The following is an 18,998-nucleotide window of genomic DNA, read 5'->3' on the forward strand; positions in this document are numbered from 1 at the left end:
GTCCATATCGTCTCAAATAAAAGTTAACTTCCTTGTTTTTGTATGAAGGAATATGGTATGCCCTTTGTGAAGCTTCCTCCTGAAGTTCCCAAGCTCTGCAAGTCTCAGTGTTTTCAGTTGCTCACTAGCTTGTTGAGCTGATGACTTTTTGCAAAATTCCCATGAACATGCCTTTGCCCTGTAGGGCTTTGCAGTTTCATGAGTTTGTTGTTTCTTTGCTTTGTCCTGTGGTATGCAGGAGTGATTTTTTCAATTGTCTCTTTCTTATTTGCTGCTGCTTGCCCTGGACGCTCTTTTCCTAAGAATGTCTTGTCAAAGTGCCTTCATAAATACTCTGCGGCCCTTGGGAGCAAGAGGAAGGATTTGGCATTCAAATACTTAATATGTGTAAGTCAGTTAAAGTTTTACAGATTGATCTGCGTGTGTTCATGCTTCTTTTAAAATTCCAGTTGTTTGCATTCTTTACTAAAAAGCAAGTGGCACTGCTTTCAAATGCTTCAAAAAAAATTAGCGTATCCTGGAGGTAATCACACAGTTATTCCTCTTTGTACTGTGCAGAGTTGTCAGAGTAGGATGGGGAGGGGGTAGCGGAATCATGTTGCATTGCTGGCCGTGGGAACAAGTGCATGTTTGCCTGGGGTCATTGTTAATTATTTGTGATTAAAACAAGCCCGGAATCCCTGACCACTGTTTCTCCTATGGTATTGAAAAAGCTGTTTCTGTTCCGTGAGGCAGGCCTTCCAGGGAATCAATTGCTAGATAAGTTGCTTGGACCTACCTGTGAAGCTGGGTTTGGGACTTGGGTCTTTGATGCCCAAAACCTCCCAAACCCGCTTGGAGAGAAATGAAATTCCTGATGGCAGTATGGGATATGGTGGAACAATAGAGTCTGTCATGGATCACTTAGTTACTTCATTTGACCTACTTCTGGAATATCCAGAAAATGGATCTGTTTTATTTTCACAGAGAAGTCTGACCTCTATGCTGTCTGCTACAAGTGTGGTGATAATAATAAGGGCTGACTCTTTCCAAACCTCTGTTTTCTTCGAAGTGGTGGTGAATTAGTACTAATGCAGATAGTAAAGGATTTGTAGGTTTCAGTCTTTGATTCAGTGTGTGCAGTTCTCTTGCTTGTGTTTCTGCATATGTCAGGCTTTAACAGTTTGGAAAAAAAGGTTTCATTATTCAGGATCTTCTGACACTTTGATAGCTTCACTTCAGAGGAAGGTATCAAGGTACAACTAATTAAATATGCTACAATGTGATCTAACTGAACTATTGACATCATTGTAAAACTTGTGAGAGAGACTGCAGAAAGGTCAAAGCTGGAGGAGAAAACTTTAAGTAACATGCAGCTAAAATGACAATAATTAAATTCTTTTGCTTGCTAACTTTTTTCACATCAGCTGTTGGAAAATGTCTTCGTTTTCTCAGTTGCTCTTCATGTAGATGCTGCATTCTCCAAGAAAAACATATTTGCTGTCTACTTGGGAGTTCCTTATTGTGTCCTGGAAAAAATGCAGCACAAGCAAAATATTGCAAGTGCCTTTGTAACTAGAATAATTCTTATGCATGGTTCACTCGGCACGTGTTAATTGTAATGGAGGGCATGTGGTACAAAACAGCAATTCAAATGCGTATGTCCTTTTAGATGATGAAAGGTTGACATGCCTATTTTTTTCTGCATGACACACAGCTGTATTCTGGTAGCTGTTGCGAAGTAACCAACACAAATCCACATGGAAGCTTAATTTGTGGCAAGATGTCACATGTTTTGAACTCCTGTTAGGGAGGCTCAGGCTCTTAACTGTTTGAGTTCCTCCTTTGTATTTGTTCCTCCAAGTATTAGTGGTCTTGTACAGAAGATTTAGCTTGAGGATGAAAGTCTTGTCTTTAAGAACACCAAAATTAAAACAAAACAAAACCCTACAATTAAATAAACTTTTGTCTTTGGGTGCTTCGGAAATGATGAAAACCAATGAGCATCATAGTGTGTCAGATAGGCATGTTTATTATGCGCTGAGCTGTTTGTAGTGTGTGAATAACTGTCATGTTTGCCTTCTCTGTACTTGTTAGGCCTGCAACATATCAGCCTTGTTGGACTTGTATTCTATGAGCTGATCAGATAGGCTGTCTTGAAGGAACATGTGCCTTCAAATGAAGAGAAGCAAGACAACGACCTCATTGCAACATCTATCCGTTACAGACACTTGGGATGTGAATCAAGGAGACAGGAGTGGCACGTGTTCTGCATGTAAAAGGCTCTGTCACCTGCAGTTTGAGAACTCTAGAAAAAAACGAAAACACCTCGGATCAAACATTTAATTTGGAGTTGGGGTTGAAAGGTGTCTTAGTCACTTAGGACAGTACAGCTTCTGCTGTTTTCAATTAACCTTTGAAAACCTTGTAAATACCTGCTCACGGTATGAAACCCATGGCATTTCAATTAATATCCCTCGCAGGTCCTTGTTGTTACTGTGTGTTCAGCTTGGCCAAATCCCAAACCTGAAGAGCAGGAGAAGAAAGGGCTGCTTGGTTTTATACTGAATTCCAAAACTGCTTCTACAAGGTCAAGCTGAAGTAGCAAGACTCTTGATTTTTTTTTTTTTTTTTGAGGGCTTTGATAGTGATTAAGTTAGTGTTTCCTTCCATAATGGTTGTTGTTATTCGTGGCTATAAACTGGAATGTTTATAATCAATCATGTAAAATAATTAAGAAAACAATTAGACTTGTCCCCCAGTGATGGGGTTCTCTAAGCACTTCATGATGCAGAAGACAATTAAGTAGCTTTTAGTGAACAACTTCCTCTTTGGCTTCTGAATTTGCAAATTAAATGCCTTATTCAGGAAATGGTTGTGGCCATTATAGCAATTAACTGGAAAATAAAGTATTCAAGGTAATTTTTGAGGTATGTTACAAAGGGAAGTTGAAGATAGTTGGGGGTTTGTCTCCCACTGGTTATTGTAGCAATGTAAAGCGACAAAATGACCAAATGCACCAAGTTCTATGCAACTTGCAGGTTGCAAGCTCCCAGTGGTGGCAGTATGAAGCACAAGCTACTGAAAAACACATCAGATAAACACAGACTCCTTCTTCAAGGTGTTCAGATACTCTGAAAAGTACCATGCACCTGTGAATTTAGATGTTGGAAACAGCAAATCTAAAACATTGCTTCTAATGAGGTACATAAGTGACAGTTGTGTGTTAAATATCAGAGGGATAAAACTAAGTATGAGGGGGTTTTTTGGGTTGGGGTTTTTTTTAATGTTTTGTAGTGGGTTGACCCTGGCTGGATGCCAGGTGCCCACCAAAGCCGCTCTATCACTCCCCCTCCTCAACTGGACAGGGGGAGAGAAAATAAAACAAAAGGCTCGTGGGTCGAGATAAGGACGGGGAGATCACTCACCAATTACCGTCACGGGCAAAACAGACTCGACTTGGGGGAAAATTAGTTTAATTTATTGCTAGTCAAATTAGAGCAGGATAATGAGAAATAGAACCAAATCTTGAAACACCTTCCCCCCACCCCTCCCTTCTTCCCAGGCTTAACTTTACTCCTGATTTTCTCTACCTCCTCCCCTCCTGAGCGGCGCAGGGGGACGGAGAATGGGGGTTTGGGTCAGTTCATCACATGTTGTTTCTGCCGCTCCTTCCTCCTCAGGGGGAGAAGGACTCACGCTCTTCCCCTGCTCCAGCGTGGGGTCCCTCCCACGGGAGACAGTCCTTCATGAACTTCTCCAACGTGAGTCCTTCCTACGGGCTACAGTTCTTCACTAACTGCTCCAGCATGGGTCCCATCCATGGGGTGCAGTCCTTCAGGAACAGACTGCTCCAGTGTGGGTCCCCCGCGGGGTCACAAGTCCTGCCAGCAAACCTGCTTCAGCGTGGGCTCCTCTCTCCATGGGGCCACGGGTCCGCAGGTCCTGCCAGGAGCCTGCTCCAGCGCGGGCTTCCCACGGGGTCACAGCGTCCTTCGGGCATCCACCTGCTCTGGCGTGGGGTCCTCCATGGGCTGCAGGTGGATATCTGCTCCACCGTGGACCTCCATGGGCTGCAGGGGGACAGCCTGCCTCACCATGGTCTTCACCACAGGCTGCAGGGGAATCTCTCTCTGCTCCGGTGCCTGGAGCACCTCCTCCCCCTCCTTCTTCACTGACCTTGGTGTCTGCGGAGTTGTTTCTCTCACATCTTCTCACTCTGCGCTCTCTGGCTGCAACTGCTACGCCCCTGTAACTTCTTTTGCCTTTTAAAATATGTTATCACAGAGGTGCTACCAGTGTTGCTGATTGGCTCGGCCTTGGCCAGCAGCGGGTCCGTCTTGGAACCCACTGGCATTAACTTTATCAGACACAGGGGAAGCTTCCAGCAGCTTCTCACAGAAGCCACCCCTGTAGCCCCCCCTGCTACCAAAACCTTGCCACGCAAACCCAATACATGTTTAAACACCAGTTGAGTATGGAAACGTTCTCTGCAATACCAAAAGCCCAAATATGGAACAAAAAAGTTTGGGGGTATTCTTAGTTCTGAGTGCTTAAAAGAGAGAACATCTCTTCCATGTGCAAGTAGGGATTAATATTAGAGACACTAAGTCGTGGTCTTAGGGCCAGGATTACTGCCTGTCATCTGCACAGCGAGTAGTGTCTTCTAGAACTGTGCAGATAGGTTGCTGCGCTCCAGTGCAGGTCACAGTAGTTGGAACATGGCTTTGGGAGAGACCTGTGATCCCCCTGCAATTGCATCTATAGTTGATTTCCTAAGCTATGGTACAACACTGTGAGAAACATCTCTGAATAACAAGGTTGCAAGCACAGTAATTTTTTATTTATTTATGTGCTTTTTCAGGTGTTCTACAGACTTTCTGAAGTCTGGACCACAGTTAGCATTTTTGCTCTTTTTACTTGTATTAATTATAGACAATGTCTGTCTAATAATTGTCTAATGTCTGTCTAAAGCTGTGGGGTTTCAAGGAATAGGGAAAGCATTGATCATGTTTTTCAGAGAAGTAAATGATGTAAAATCCATTCAGGAGTTTCATCTTGGGGATGTGGGTGGTACATAAAGTGAAGGAGAAAAACACAGGCCTAATGTTAAAAAAGAGAATGACTCTTCCTGTTGTTACCTGTTTCCCTTGTGCATGTGTATAGTGCCAGCTCACGGTCTCGGGTTCTAAAATGATAAAAACAATTTCAAAACGAAAAGGATGGTGTTCTCCCTCGGACTAGTGTCCCTGGAGAGAGCGCCGTGGACGGTGACTGGGGCCTGGGGAGGGTCCGAGGTGCGAGCCTGGCGCCGCCCGGGGCTGCGGGGAGAGCCCGCCTGCAGCACCCTGGTCAGCTCCCGGCCGCCCGGGGGCCGGGGCCGGACCCTCAGCCCCTCCCCACAGCCGCTTCTGCGCAGCTTTCGCGGATAGGCTTAGTCCTTGACTTTGGACGGTGAGGTTTGAAAAGCTTTATCTTTTCCACCTGTGTTGTTTACAGAGGTCGGTCACTGAGGCAATGGTTACGCTGAAGTGTAACTTCTTGGAAAAGGCCAACGGATTGAGAGGAAAAGGCGATAGCCTATCAATGGAGTAACCATGTGATGACTGGGATTGTAGGCCACCTTAATTCTGTGGTGTTTTATGGAGGGGTGAGAAGGAGGATATACCTCTGGTGTCTTCCAAAATGCCAAAAATACTCAGAACAAGGGAAGAAAATAATGTTATTAAGGAAAAGTAGGAAAGAAAAGCAGTCACATTCATGGAAATAGATTAAGGAGAAAGAAACGTGATCTGCAATGAGGAAGTTGGAAGGAGGGGGAGACTGATAAATAGCAGTATAGCAGCGGTGAAAAAAGTTTTCAAGCACAGTTACTTCACAGTCCCCAGAGCTGTTAAGAACTGATGAACGTGAGGCAGCAGGGCAGGCTGGAAGCTGTTTGGGATTGTAAGGAGGTGAGGCAAGTCAGGGAGGTCAGAAGGAAGCTCAGGTCTCAAGAGAGCCAGACACGGAGTTAAAGACAGCTCTCTGCCTTACTGCTGCACCAGGGCTGAGTGCAGCCTTCTGACTTCCCAGAGCTGTGGTGTTTGTTACATTAGAATGAGTGAATTAGATCATCAGCACCCTTAATATTGGCTTTAACTGGGGGGAAAATAGTCTTGACGGTTTACTCTGACTGTTGGTGACAGCTTGTACATTGTCACCAAAATATGTACTGCCTATTTTGCATTTGGGTTAGACACATGGTCTGTCTAGATGATGTCTTCCTGAGTGGTCGTTAGTGAATACTGAAGAAACAACTGCAGTGGTGGAGTCATACAAGAAATTATTCTGAGTAATACTGTGTCCATAGGATACTTGGTCACTTCACAGTTTGGTTTTGGATTGTTCTTTTCAAGCCGGAGGGTTCAAGTCCTAGCGTATGTATGTATAAGACTGTGCCAGCAATCTCTTTTCATTGTACAAAGGGACGTTTTTTTCACACATTCCGTTTCCTTTGTTTTTCTTAACGTGACATTAAACCACCAGAAGACCCTTCTCCTTACTCCATAAAAGGTTAGTTTGAGATGTAGGTGAGGGAATGTGTTAGAGGGTTGGGGATTTCTGTTAAACTCAGGTGTTCTATGTCAGCTGTAGTATTTCTGGAAACATATATCCTCATGCTTATGTACGTGGGATGAAAAAGTGCCTAGAATGTGAAGTTTCTTGAGCACAGCAGGTAATGTCACAACATCTGAGTACTGGCCATCTTACAAACATTTATTGGGATACATTTGTTTCCTACAACATCTACAGTTTCACTAGTACACCATTGTTGTCTTTTTAGAAGGTAATGTAGATATTATCAGTTCCTAAAGTAATGTTTATAACTCTGAATACTGTTTTCTGACATAATAACTAATAATCTTGAGTGTTGTGTTGGATTTTTTGGTTTTGGTTTTTTTTTTGGTCATAGGAAGTGGATTTGGAAGAAAGACTTGTCGAGTTGGATCTTAGAAGTGATTCAGATGTTCCTGATGTTCCTCCACCAACAGACAGCACTCCAGAAATCCTCAAAAGGGCTTTGTCAGGCTTGTCTGCCAGGTATAGTAAAAGAAACAGCTCTCAAATTTAGTAGCTGCTGGCTAAAATTCTTACAGATTATGTTGCAGTTTTAATTCTTACAGATTGTACTGCAGTTTTAAATTTCATATGATACACATGAAAATTCAAGGATAATTTTTTACTGGATATCATTGATTTATTTATGTTTTGATAGTCCTTTCAGTGTAATATTTTTTGCATATACCTGAAGATTGCCCGTTGCATGCATTTCTAAGTTAACTGTTGCAACATCTAGCTACAGTTTATGTAAATGTTTACCATTGCTCAGTCTGAGCATTGCAATAAAATGGGCTAAAGAATAGTCATTGGGTTTGATATCCAGAATAACTATTTCTGGGGGTTATAATAAACTGATTTCTTACATCCAAGGTTAAGGGGGGTCAGTGTTTGTGTATAAACAAAAAGGGAAGAAATGTAAATTCTATGGGTGAGCTTTGCTAGCTTTTTGTGACAGCATTTCCACTTCTAAATAATTTTTCTTTACAGTTAAATGCAACATAGCTTTTATTTTCATACCTTTTAAAGCAATATTTAATTTTTTCCTGCTGTCTCTTTTCAAACCTAGGTTTTTGCCTCCAACCTCTGTTTGCAGGAGCTTAAGGGCTAGCAAATGCAAGGGGCTGTGTATGTGTATAGATAGACAGATAATCGTGGGGACCTGCATATTCATGGAGGCTAACAAATAAAGTTCCTAGTATAATTTTTTATACAGTCCCTTTACAACACTTGATCAGTCAAACCATTTTGGAGGTGGCAATTTGCATTACATTTTTTTCACTAATGCAATGAAAGCATTTAGGTGTGTGATAGATCGTATACCAAAAAACTACCTAGTAAAATGAATGTATGTATCATATATACCTTATGCTCAACATAACAAACCAAGCAATATACAATGTATATTTTAGACACAACTTAGGTCTTGCAAGAGTCAGAAGAAAGACCTCCAATCCAGACTATGATTAAAAACTTCCAAGTCCTTTTAAAAAACATGATCTCCAGTAGGTATCTCCAATAGCAGTGTGAAACTACAGTTTTTTGATTTGCTCCTTTTCTAATCTGTTGTCTGTTTCTGTTGTGACGTCTGGGAGCTATAAACAAACATATTGTTCCCAGGTTTCAAAAAGCATGTTTCTAAACTGCACCAGCTGCGAGCAGAATGTGATGTTCTCTACTGCCATCACACTGCAAGGAGTATCTAGTTCATATCACTTTCAGAGTTCTCCTACCATGTTAAATGTTGTGGAAGTCTTAGGTCTCCAAATCAGACCTGTTCCAAAGGGCACTTGCATGGCAATACCTTAAAGCCTGCAACTAAGAGGCGCGGGCGAAACCTTTCCTGTTTCACATGCTCGAAATTCTTTATTGGAGTGTTTGCACAAAGGTGCACAAAGGTGCTTTGAGTGCAAAATTAAATTCTTGATGCTTTATGAAGGCTAGATTCAAAATTACCTGCTAGTTTAGTAACTGGCAGTTCAACCAGAGCCGTTGCCATAATGTGTGAAATGAGTGAGTTGCACTGTAACTCTCAGAAATAGTTTCTCTTTGTATTTGGCCTTTAGAGGAAATAGTATCTGTAACTCTCCACTGGAGAGTTAGGATACAATAAACTTGTCAAGTGGCTTCCTAGATTCTGGAGCTTGTTGTCTTACTGAAGCTGTCTTTCCAGTGCTGCTCTTGTCAACACCCTCAAGATACTATGTGGTATTTTAACATTATTCTTAAGGGAAGTTGAATTCTTCTAAAGGAGTCTTGCTCACTATAGATGTGCCACTAGGAGCAAGCTGCTACTCTCTAGCCCACATCATAGAGGAACATAAAGCATCTGTTGCGATAAAGCCTGTTGTGTCTTTGTTCTGATACTTAAGGCAAATCCAATTAGTGGCTTTAGCTGCCATTAACCTGCCGATGAATAACATCCTTGAAAATCAAATTAATATAGTTGAAATTTACATTAAAACTGGAGTGTGATGCAAAACTAACAGTGTCCCCTGAATCGGCTGTATCTCCTGATGCAGCAATGAAACACAAGACTGATACAAAGCAAAACATTAGAAAGAATTTCTTTAAGCTATAGTAGGGTTTTTTGTGTTTAGCAGTAACTTATGATTAGTTGGTTCAGTGTACTTTTAGAGGCAAAATTCCTGAAGGGAAAAACACAGGCAAAAGAGGAGAAAAACTTACTGAAAAGTAATATGAACAGTAAAATACAGACTACTGATAACTAGAAAAGTTTTCATGGCAGAGTGGAGCATGTGATGAGGTTTTTTAATTTTTTTTTTTTTTAAATTAACTGGGCTCTTGATTTTTCCTGATACTGGCCTTTGGGGGCAGGGAGTTGGGGGTGTGGGGGGTGTGGGAAATAACTTTTTGGTTACTCCAGAAATTACAAAACAAAACAAAAAAACCAGCAAAAACTTCCCAGTTGTTTGGATTTTTTTAAAAAGAACTTATTTTTTCAAAGAAGGCATTCCATACCTCCAGTACTGTGTTCAGTTTTGGGCCCCTCACTACAAGAAAGACATTGAGGTGCTGGAGCGTGTCTGAAGAGCAACAAAGCTGGTGAAGGGTCTAGAGCACAAGTCTTATGAGGAGCAGCTGAGGGAACTGGGGTTGTTTAGCCTGGAGAAAAGGAGGCTGAGGGGAGACCTTATCGCTCTCTACAACTACCTGAAAGGAGGTTGTAGCGAGGTGGGTGTCAGTCTCTTTTCCCAAGTAACAAGTGATAGGATGAGAGGAAAGGGCCTCAAGTTGCTCCAGGGGAGGTTTAGATTGGATATTAGGAAAAATTTCTTCACCGAAAGGGTTATCAAGCACTGGAACAGGCTGCCCAGGGAAGTGGTTGAGTCACCGTCCCTGGAGGTATTTAAAAGACGAGTAGATGTGGCACTTAAGGACATGGTTTAGTGGTGGACTTGGGAGTGCTAGGTTAACAGTTGGACTCAATGATCTTAAAGGTCTTTTCCAACCTAAATGATTCTATGATTCTGTGGTAACAGGAATTCCTATTCTGCTTTCCTTAGGTAGCCACAAGCAGCTGCAAAGGTCTACAAGGGCAAAAGAGTACAGCTAGTTTGACCCATCACCCCTCATTGTCACATGTTTTCCTGTCCTGGTTCCAGTGCTTACAAGAGCACAGGGCTGCTTTCAACAGATAACCCTCTACCTGGCAATATAGCTACTTTGCCACTACAGAAAGTTGGTGATTGCCTGGGTTTTTTTGTCTATTATTCCTCAAAGAATAGTATGCTTTTTACCTGGCAGCCTTTCTTTCCTACATAAGCCTTTACATGGCTGGGCCCCCATCAATCTTTCTGATTATGTGATGCCTTTTGAGGGTCCTGATGTATTTTCACAGCAGCTTCAGGATGGGATTGATCCATTTAATTGCAAATGATGTTTGGGGCGGGGGGAGCATGGGGGAAGAAGAAAGGTGGCTAACTTTAATTTCTTTTACTGTGTATCCTGTTTAGTTGGATAGTTGGTTGATTCTGTGTTTCTTGCTATGTGTTTTATTAAGCACGAAAATTTCTGGAACTCCCACTGTTTCTAATACACTTTAATTTCTAGTTAGTAAAGGAAGTGGCATTTATTTTCATTTATAACTGCTTGCTGTTTATTCTCTTTTTTTAAATAGATGGAAAAATTGGTGGATTCGTGGAATTCTCACTCTAGCTATGATTTCTGTGTTTTTTCTGATCATATACCTGGGATCATTTATGCTGATGCTTTTGGTAAGTTTGTTTAAATACATTCTGCCATGCAAGAGTTATTTGAGCTCATTGTGCCTAAGACAGCTGGAAGCAAACTGCACAGACAATTCAGAGCAATTTGTCTCTTATTTGTGTAAATGTAAATGCTTTTGAAAAACACTGGACAGATTCACAACTGGGCCTTGTGGATTAAGGACTTATATACTGTAATTAATTTTTTTTTTTAAGTAGGAATTAAAGTAACTCTAAAGTTGAACGATTGTTGCCTTGAAGTTTACTAAACTACTGTCATCCATTTCCTTGTCCAGTTCCCATCACCTACTGTTACATTCTTTGAGGTTTGTTTTAAAACAATGACAACAAAACCCAAAACCCCCCAAAACCGCCCAAAAAACGAAGACACAAGAGTTTCATTTTCAAGGCTGAGGAAAGCAGGCAGCTCTGGTCTGCTGTCTGTGACCGGCACTGAAAGGCTTTCCTCAGGCATGGTCCATTAATTCCCTCCTTCTCTACAGGGCTGCCTTGTGGCCTTGGGTTTATCTGTAGAATGGAGCTAGATCCCGTTCCAAGGTACAGAGATAAAGTGCATTTTTAGGTCATGAAGTGAAATAATCATCATCATCATCATCATCATCATACACCCTGCATACCCGGTCCACCTTTACTGATTCTTTCCATCATTTTTATTCCTGGTATTTTTATTGAATAATGGCTTAACTATCTTTCCCAGTCATGGCAAGCAACAGGCAGGGATGTGGCTTCTAAAATACCAAAATTGGTACTTCTGGGTAACTGCTTTGATTTTTGACTCTTAAGTTTGTTTAACTGTCAAAATGTGCTTTTACTTTTTTCATGGCCTCCTGTGAAACACCTTTTGGATTGTATTCATAGAATCATTTAGGTTGGAAAAGACCTTTAAGATCATTGAGTCCAACTGTTAACCTAGCACTCCCAAGTCCACCACTAAACCATGTCCTTAAGTGCCACATCTACTCGTCTTTTAAATACCTCCAGGGACGGTGACTCAACCACTTCCCTGGGCAGCCTGTTCCAGTGCTTGACAACCCTTTCGGTGAAGAAATTTTTCCTAATGTCCAATCAAAACCTCCCCTGGTGCAACTTGAGGCCGTTTCCTCTCGTCCTATTGCTCGTTACTTGGGAAAAGAGACCGACACCCACCTCGCTACAACCTCCTTTCAGGTAGCTGTAGAGAGCGATAAGGTCTCCCCTCAGCCTCCTTTCCTCCAGGCTAAACAACCCCAGTTCCCTCAGCCGCTCCTCATAGGACTTGTGCTCTCGACCCTTCCCCAGCTTCATTGCTCCTCTCTGGACACGCTCCAGCACCTCAAGGTCTTTCTTGTAGTGAGGGGCCCAAAACCAAACACAGTATTCGAGGTGAGGCCTCACCAGTGCCGAGTACAGGGGGACAATCACTTCCCTAGTCCTGCTGGCCGCACTAGTTCTGATACAAGCCAGGATGCTGTTGGCCTTCTTGGCCACCTGGGCACACTGCCAGCTCATATTCACCCGGCTGTTGACCAACACCCCCAGGTCCTTTTCCGCTGGGCAGCTTTCCAGCCACTCTTCCCCAAGCCTGTAGTGTTGCATGGGGTTGTTGTGACCCAAGTGCAGGACCCGGCACTTAGCCTTGTTGACTCTCACACAGTTGGCCTCGGCCCATCGATCCAGCCTGTCCGCATCCCTCTGTAGAGCCTTCCTACCCTCAAGCAGAGCAACACTCCTGCCCAACTTGGTGTTTTCTGCAGACTTACTCAGGGTGCACTCCATCTCCTCGTCCAGATCATTGATAAAGATATTAAACAGAACTGGCCCTTATATGGAGCCCTGGGGAACACCACTTGTGACCGGCCGCCAACTGGATTTAACTCCATTCACCACCCTCTTTAGGCCCAGCCATCCAGCCAGTTTTTTACCCAGCAAAGAGTGCACCCATCCAAGCCACGAGCAGCCAGTTTCTCCAGGAGAATGCTGTGGGAAACTGTGTCAAAGGCTTTACTAAAGTCCAGGTAAACAACATCCACAGCCTTTCCCTTGTCCACTAAGCGGGTCGCTTTGTCATAGAAGGAGATCAGGTTAGTCAAGCAGGACCTGCCCTTCATAAACCCAGGCTGACGGGGCCTGATCACCTGGTTGTCCTGTATGTGCCACGTGATGGCACTCAAGATGATCTGCTCCATAACCTTCCCTGGCACCAAGGTCAGACTGACAGGCCTGTAGTTCCCCAGATCCTCCTTCCAGCCCTTCTTTGTGGATGGTTGTCACATTTGCTAACCTCCAGTCAATTGGGACCTCCCCGGTTAGCCAGGACTGCTGATAAATGATTGAAAGTGGCTTGGTGAGCACTTCTGCCAGCTCCCTCAGTACCTTTGGGTGGATCCCATCCGGCCCCATAGACTTGTGTGTGTCTAAGTGGTGTAGCAGGTCGCTAACCATTTCCCCGTGGATTATGGGGGCTTCATTCTGCTCCCCGTCCCTGTCTTCCAGCTCAGGGGGCTGGGTACCCTGAGAACAACCAGTCTTACTATTAAAGACTGAGGCAAAGAAGGCATTAAGTACTTCAGCCTTTTCCTCATCCTTTGTCACTGTTTCCCCCCGCATCCAATAAAGGATGGAGATTCTCTTTAGCCCTCCTTTTGTTGCTAATGTATTTATAGAAACATTTTTTATTGTCTTTTACAGCAGTAGCCAGATTAAGTTCTAGTTGGGCTTTGGCCCTTCTAGTTTTCTCCCTGCATAACCTCATGACATACTTGTAGTCCTCCTGAGTTGCCTGCCCCTTCTTCCAAAGGTCATAAACTCTCTTTTTTTTTCCTGTATTGCCTTGAGAGACTGGAATGCTGTTTCACCAGTATTATGGTCTGCATTACAGTCTCTACGTCTGAATTAGTCTGGTTTATATTTCCTGTTTTCAGGTGAATGACATAACAAACTAGTAATTCATTGTTTCATTGGTGGAGGATTTTCCTTTTTGTGTGTGAAGAAACAACAAAAAAAGCCCCTTTAAAGTATAGGTCATTGTAGAGAGATATTTTTTTCGCAATCCTTCCTTTAGTAGTCTGTTGCATTTGGGAATGATGATAGCGAACAAAAAGGAACTAAGCAGTTTGGAGCATGATTCGGTATATTTGTGGTATACTCTGAGATTGCAATCATGGGCAAAGCTATCAAGAGATGAACCAAAAAGTAATTAAAGTTAGTATAGAATTGGAATAGAGTTCTTCCTCTGTTGTACCACAAAGCAAAAACCCTGTCTTCTAATATAATAAACTGTTCATAAAGTTGACATTTGAGACTATGTAAAAAGAAGAATGGAGGGAAAAACTAGTTTTGTTCATGAATTATTTCATTTCACTGGAATCAAATAGCTTACATTTAAACAAGAGTTGTCATGCTAAAACAAAATCTTAATACTGAGACTGAAAATGCCCAAAGACTTGTAGGAAGGGTAATCCAGTGAAGTTTAGAGGACAAGCCCCAAGACTGCTCTAAAAAGTTGGGAGGCATGTTTTACATTTGCCTTCTACTAAGGTAACAGGCAGAAGTTTCCATGCCTTTGGACCCCAGTGTTCTTTTCGACTGTAAGGTGCAATCCTTTAATGTTGCCCTTGTGTATAGCAAGTTTTATAACGTAGGCCAAGCAGAACAAAGAGCGCGAGACAGGGGAGCTTCAAAATCAACTCACTGAAGTGGTGTAAGACTGTTTTAAACTGGGTTCACACGTTGTGCAAGATGAAATTTATTCATGAATGCAGGTGGTAAGAGAATACTGCAAAGCCTAGCATGCTGACATGCGCAATTGGTGTGGGTAGGTTCTTACTCCTGCCTGTGCGTGGGATTACTGATGACCTGTGTTTAGCAATACTTGATACCTGGGCAGGGTGATCTGCTTGGTGACTGTGGATTAGACAAAACGGGCAGAGAGTCCTTTGGAGCCCAAAGACTGACAGGACATACTGCCAGACTTGCACGGGCAAGCACTGAAGTGAGATCAGCAAAACAAAATGAAGGCCGTGGAGGGTGTGACATTCAGACCTGGGTTAGATGAGCTTTGCTTCTAATCATCAATGCTAATTGCCCTTAATGAGATGCTTGCAAGTGGAAGACCTGAGTGCCCAAGTTGTGTTGCATAGCTAGTTTTTTTCATTGGGCCTAGAAAATATTTCTTAAACTAAATTTAAAGATAAAACTTAGCCAAAAGAAATAGAAGAGCTTCTTTACAGAAAGTACTTTCGACCTGCTGCTGCCAAACTGTTTTAATGAAGAAAAATCAGGAGCTTTCCCTTGTTTCACGAGCTGTTGTGGTTTAACCCCAGCCAGCAACTAAGCACCACGCAGCTGCTCACCCTTCCCCCTCCCAGTGGGATAGGGAGGAGGATCGGAAAAAAAGTAAAACTCATGGGTTGAGATAAGAGCAGTTTAATAACTAAAGTAAAATAAAATATACTACTAACTAAGAATAATAATAATATAATAATAATAATAATAATTGTAATGAAAAGGAATATATATAAAAAAAAGAGAAATAAAACCCAAGAAAAGACAAGTGATGCACAGTGCAATTGCTCACCACCCGCTGACTGATGCCCCAGCAGCGATCCGCCCCTCCTGGCCAACTGCCCCCAGTTTATATACTGGGCATGATGTTCTATGGTATGGAATATCCCTTTGACTAGTTCGGGTCAGCTGTCCTGGCTGTGCTTCCTCCCAGCTTCTTGTACACCTGCTTGCTGGCAGAGCATGGGAAACTGAAAAGTCCTTAAGATAAGCGCTACTTAGCAACAGCTAAAACATCAGCGTGTTATCAACATTATTCTCAGACTAAATCCAAAACACAGCACTGTACCAGCTACTAAGAAGAAAATTAACTCTGTCCCAGCCGAAACTAGGACATGAGGGTATTCTTGCAGCTAGCGCAATGTGTTTTTTCTCAGCATGCCTAGTGGTTTTGAGGTTTTGGAGGGGTTTTAAATGGAGCTTTAGTTTTCCTTGAACTTGTTTTGAAGCTGTCTGTTTTCTGTGTGGAATTCAAATTCAGAATAATTTCTCCCCTTAATGCAGGTTGCAGTACTACTTAATGCCTTTAAGAAACAACTGCAGCATATTTACATAGTTTTTTATTTCTCTTATTTTAGGTCTTAAGCATCCAAGTGAAGTGTTACCACGAAATCATTACTATAGGTTACAGAGTCTACCACTCGTATGATTTACCATGGTTTAGATCCCTCAGCTGGTGAGTAGCAAGAAAGAACATCAATAAGTAGGGATGTGAAACTTAAATCTTCATGTTCTTCATATCCTGTCATGGTGGGATGATAGCTTTGTAGGTCATGTGCGGACATAAAACTTGACATCTGTCTCTAATACAGGATTCTGTAGTTGTGTTCCACCTGTGAACTTGGACAAGTCAGTTGGCCTTTTACTACTTCAATTTTTTTCCTTGTTATAAGTATTTATATATGTACACAGATATGTATGCATGCATATATGCTTTAAGTCAGAAATGAGCATATGTAAGCTATCTAAAACTGTGCATAGCTAAATAATCACCTGATATGTATTACCTGAACTGCTTTGATTTTTTTTTTTTTTGGCTGTTAACCTTGCTCAAGAAATAAATAGAACAGGTACCTTAAAGGCTCCTCTTCACACACACAGAGAATTAAAATAATAACATACAAGTTTTAAACCATTTCTGATCATGCACTTAATCATGGGACTGCATAAATATAGTGTTGGAGGATCTTCTGAAAGCCAAAAGATGAGATTAATTTTTCTGGCAAATCCTGGATGCTTGTGACAAAGTCCAGCTTATACAGGGCTGGATAGAACTGGGGAAATCAACTCTTCTTCTGGGAGGAAAAATAAAGGCTTTCAATGAGAGTCAGCGTTATGGGAAGGTGTTGGGCACGTGCAGTCTCTAAGGTGCTTAAGGACATAATTCTTCAGACATGACCTATGTTGTGGTTTTTTGGTTTTGTGTTGGGTTTGTTTTTTTAAGGAATTGAAATATCTAGGTTATTCCCTGTCTCTTGTCACATTGCTTCTTCACTTCTAGAAGCAACTTTACTGTGTAATGTGGTGGATTCCTCCTGTCGGCTCTTCTGTAAATGCTATTCAGTTCCCCTCTGGTCACTCCTGGATTACCCAGGGGACTGATCTATTGTCTGCTTTATTCCATGGCTTTTGGAACTACAGCTAGAGCAGACTCATACATGAATGATTCTGCGGTCTTGCCAGAATTTTTGGAGGAGGAGATGTGCACTGTACCACTTAGTCTGCTTTGGCAGTTGACCACCATCACTTTCATATGTGGAGCTCAAAATCAGCTCCTCTGCGTTGCCACACTAGTTAGTTAACATCAAAGCTCCTTTCAGTCCAACATATTGCCACTGAGACTAAATATTAAGACATTTCAATGAGATGAGAGAATCCTGTTAGTAGTCTGAACATCAACTATTTGGCTTATTTAGAGATGTGAAGCCTTGCAAAGTGAGTGTTAACATCTATCGGAGGGAAGAGAATGAGTACTGATCGCTTCGAGACTATCCGGAGATCCAGTCTTGAATCACAAGTTTTTATCTTCTGTAGCTGACTTTGGTAATAAGCTGAAGAGTATGTTGCCTAGAGAGCTGCATCTCTTAGTGGTTTTGGATTTGCTATTTATTGGTTTTTATTGAGTGCTGCCTTAGCATTTGAGGATCCCATTGTGACTTAACTCTAGAAAGCTGAGTAACTGAACTTGAATGAAAACCTGTGACAGAATTACTTGCGTACTGACTGTTTTGACTGAAAGGAATTTCTTTGAAGATCCTTCAAAAAGAGATGGCTGAAGGTGACATTTCACCTCAGTTGAACCTTGGGTGTGGACATACTCGCACAAAATTGTTTTGAAAAAGTTGTAGTAATAGCTGCATTTAGTAGTTAGTTGATGGATTTAACCCTGTAAGGTTATTGCTCGGTCAGGAAAGCTAAAAGGGAAAGTGCAAGGTGGAGTGGAGCAGGAGGTGCAGCAGTAACTCCTTCAGATGAGAATCTTCAGGCCGGATGGCAAAAGTACAGTTAAATTCAGATCCTCAAGCCCCATGTCACATTCACTGTCCTATAACCTCAGAGGATTCGTTACGCAAGTACCTTTTTTCCTGTTTGTAAGGCAGAAATCACAAACTACCCTTATTAGGATACAGGAAAAGAATATGCAAAATTGCTTGTGTCAGTATCAATGATAGCAGATACTTGTTCTGTACTTTTAGAATATCTGAAAAGGACTTGCATAGGTGTGGAGTATTCAATACTGTAGTTAAGGATGAAATGAATTTTCCAACCGTATCCTGCAAAATATCCTGTTTGTTTTTCTAGTGCGGTTGCTTTAGAAGAAGTAAATTACAAAAATTGGCTTGTCAGAGGAGACACTGACCCAGAAGTATAAGACTGGATTTATACTTCAATTTTATTTTTATCACATGTCTTTTCTATCCTTCTGGTTTTCCTTTTGTGTGGTGTTTTTTGTTGTGGTTTTTTGTTTGTTTTGGTTTTAAGAATGACACCTAAATATATATTATCTTGTTAAAATAACTGCTAGCTCTTGTATGTTGTAGGTACTTTTTGCTGTGTGTAAACTACTTCTTTTATGGAGAGACTGTAGCTGATTACTTCGCTACGTTTGTTCAGAGAAGAGAACAGCTTCAATTCCTAATTCGTTACCACAGGTTTATATCTTTTGCGCTCTATTTAACGGGTAAGTGTAGGAAATTGCAAAAATGAAAGAACTTTGTGCTGCATTTGTTTCTGTGCTTATTTCTTTTTTTAAAAAAATAATTGTTCCTCAGCTTTATGCACTTTCAGTTTCTTTTTCCTCTTGATGTGCGAGGAAATTAGGTGTTTGCAGTTCCATTTTTCCTGTGAAAAGATGAATATAAATTTTGCATTCACTGAGAAGAAGAAATCAGCCTAAACAAGTAGATGATCTTGAGAAAGTTGAGCTAATAGCACTTAAGAGAAGTTGACATGAAGTAATTTTGATCGCGGAAGAACTGGGGCTCAGTACCTGAATACATGAATGCTATTTTGGCAGTCTGTGGAGATGACTTGTATGTGTAATTGCTGTGCTGGGTTGATGTTTTATTGTGCAAGTGTTCTACTAGGTCTACAGCAAAAGATTTACCAATATATTTTAAACCGGTT

General features: G+C 41.8%; 1 protein-coding gene across 1 annotated transcript in view; it reads left to right on the plus strand.

The window, feature by feature from the left end:
* Positions 1-18,998, plus strand: part of CDS1 (CDP-diacylglycerol synthase 1) — a 37,096-nt gene that overhangs the window by 2,599 nt on the left and 15,499 nt on the right. Inside the window, exons 2-5 of the mRNA XM_050895794.1 lie at positions 6,935-7,062; positions 10,721-10,817; positions 15,950-16,047; positions 18,413-18,552. Of these exons, the coding sequence (XP_050751751.1) occupies positions 6,935-7,062; positions 10,721-10,817; positions 15,950-16,047; positions 18,413-18,552 (463 nt within the window). The remainder of the gene's footprint in view (positions 1-6,934; positions 7,063-10,720; positions 10,818-15,949; positions 16,048-18,412; positions 18,553-18,998) is intronic.

The sequence above is a fragment of the Gymnogyps californianus genome, chromosome 4, assembly GCF_018139145.2.
Source record: "Gymnogyps californianus isolate 813 chromosome 4, ASM1813914v2, whole genome shotgun sequence".
Classification (NCBI taxonomy): Eukaryota; Metazoa; Chordata; class Aves; order Accipitriformes; family Cathartidae; genus Gymnogyps; species Gymnogyps californianus.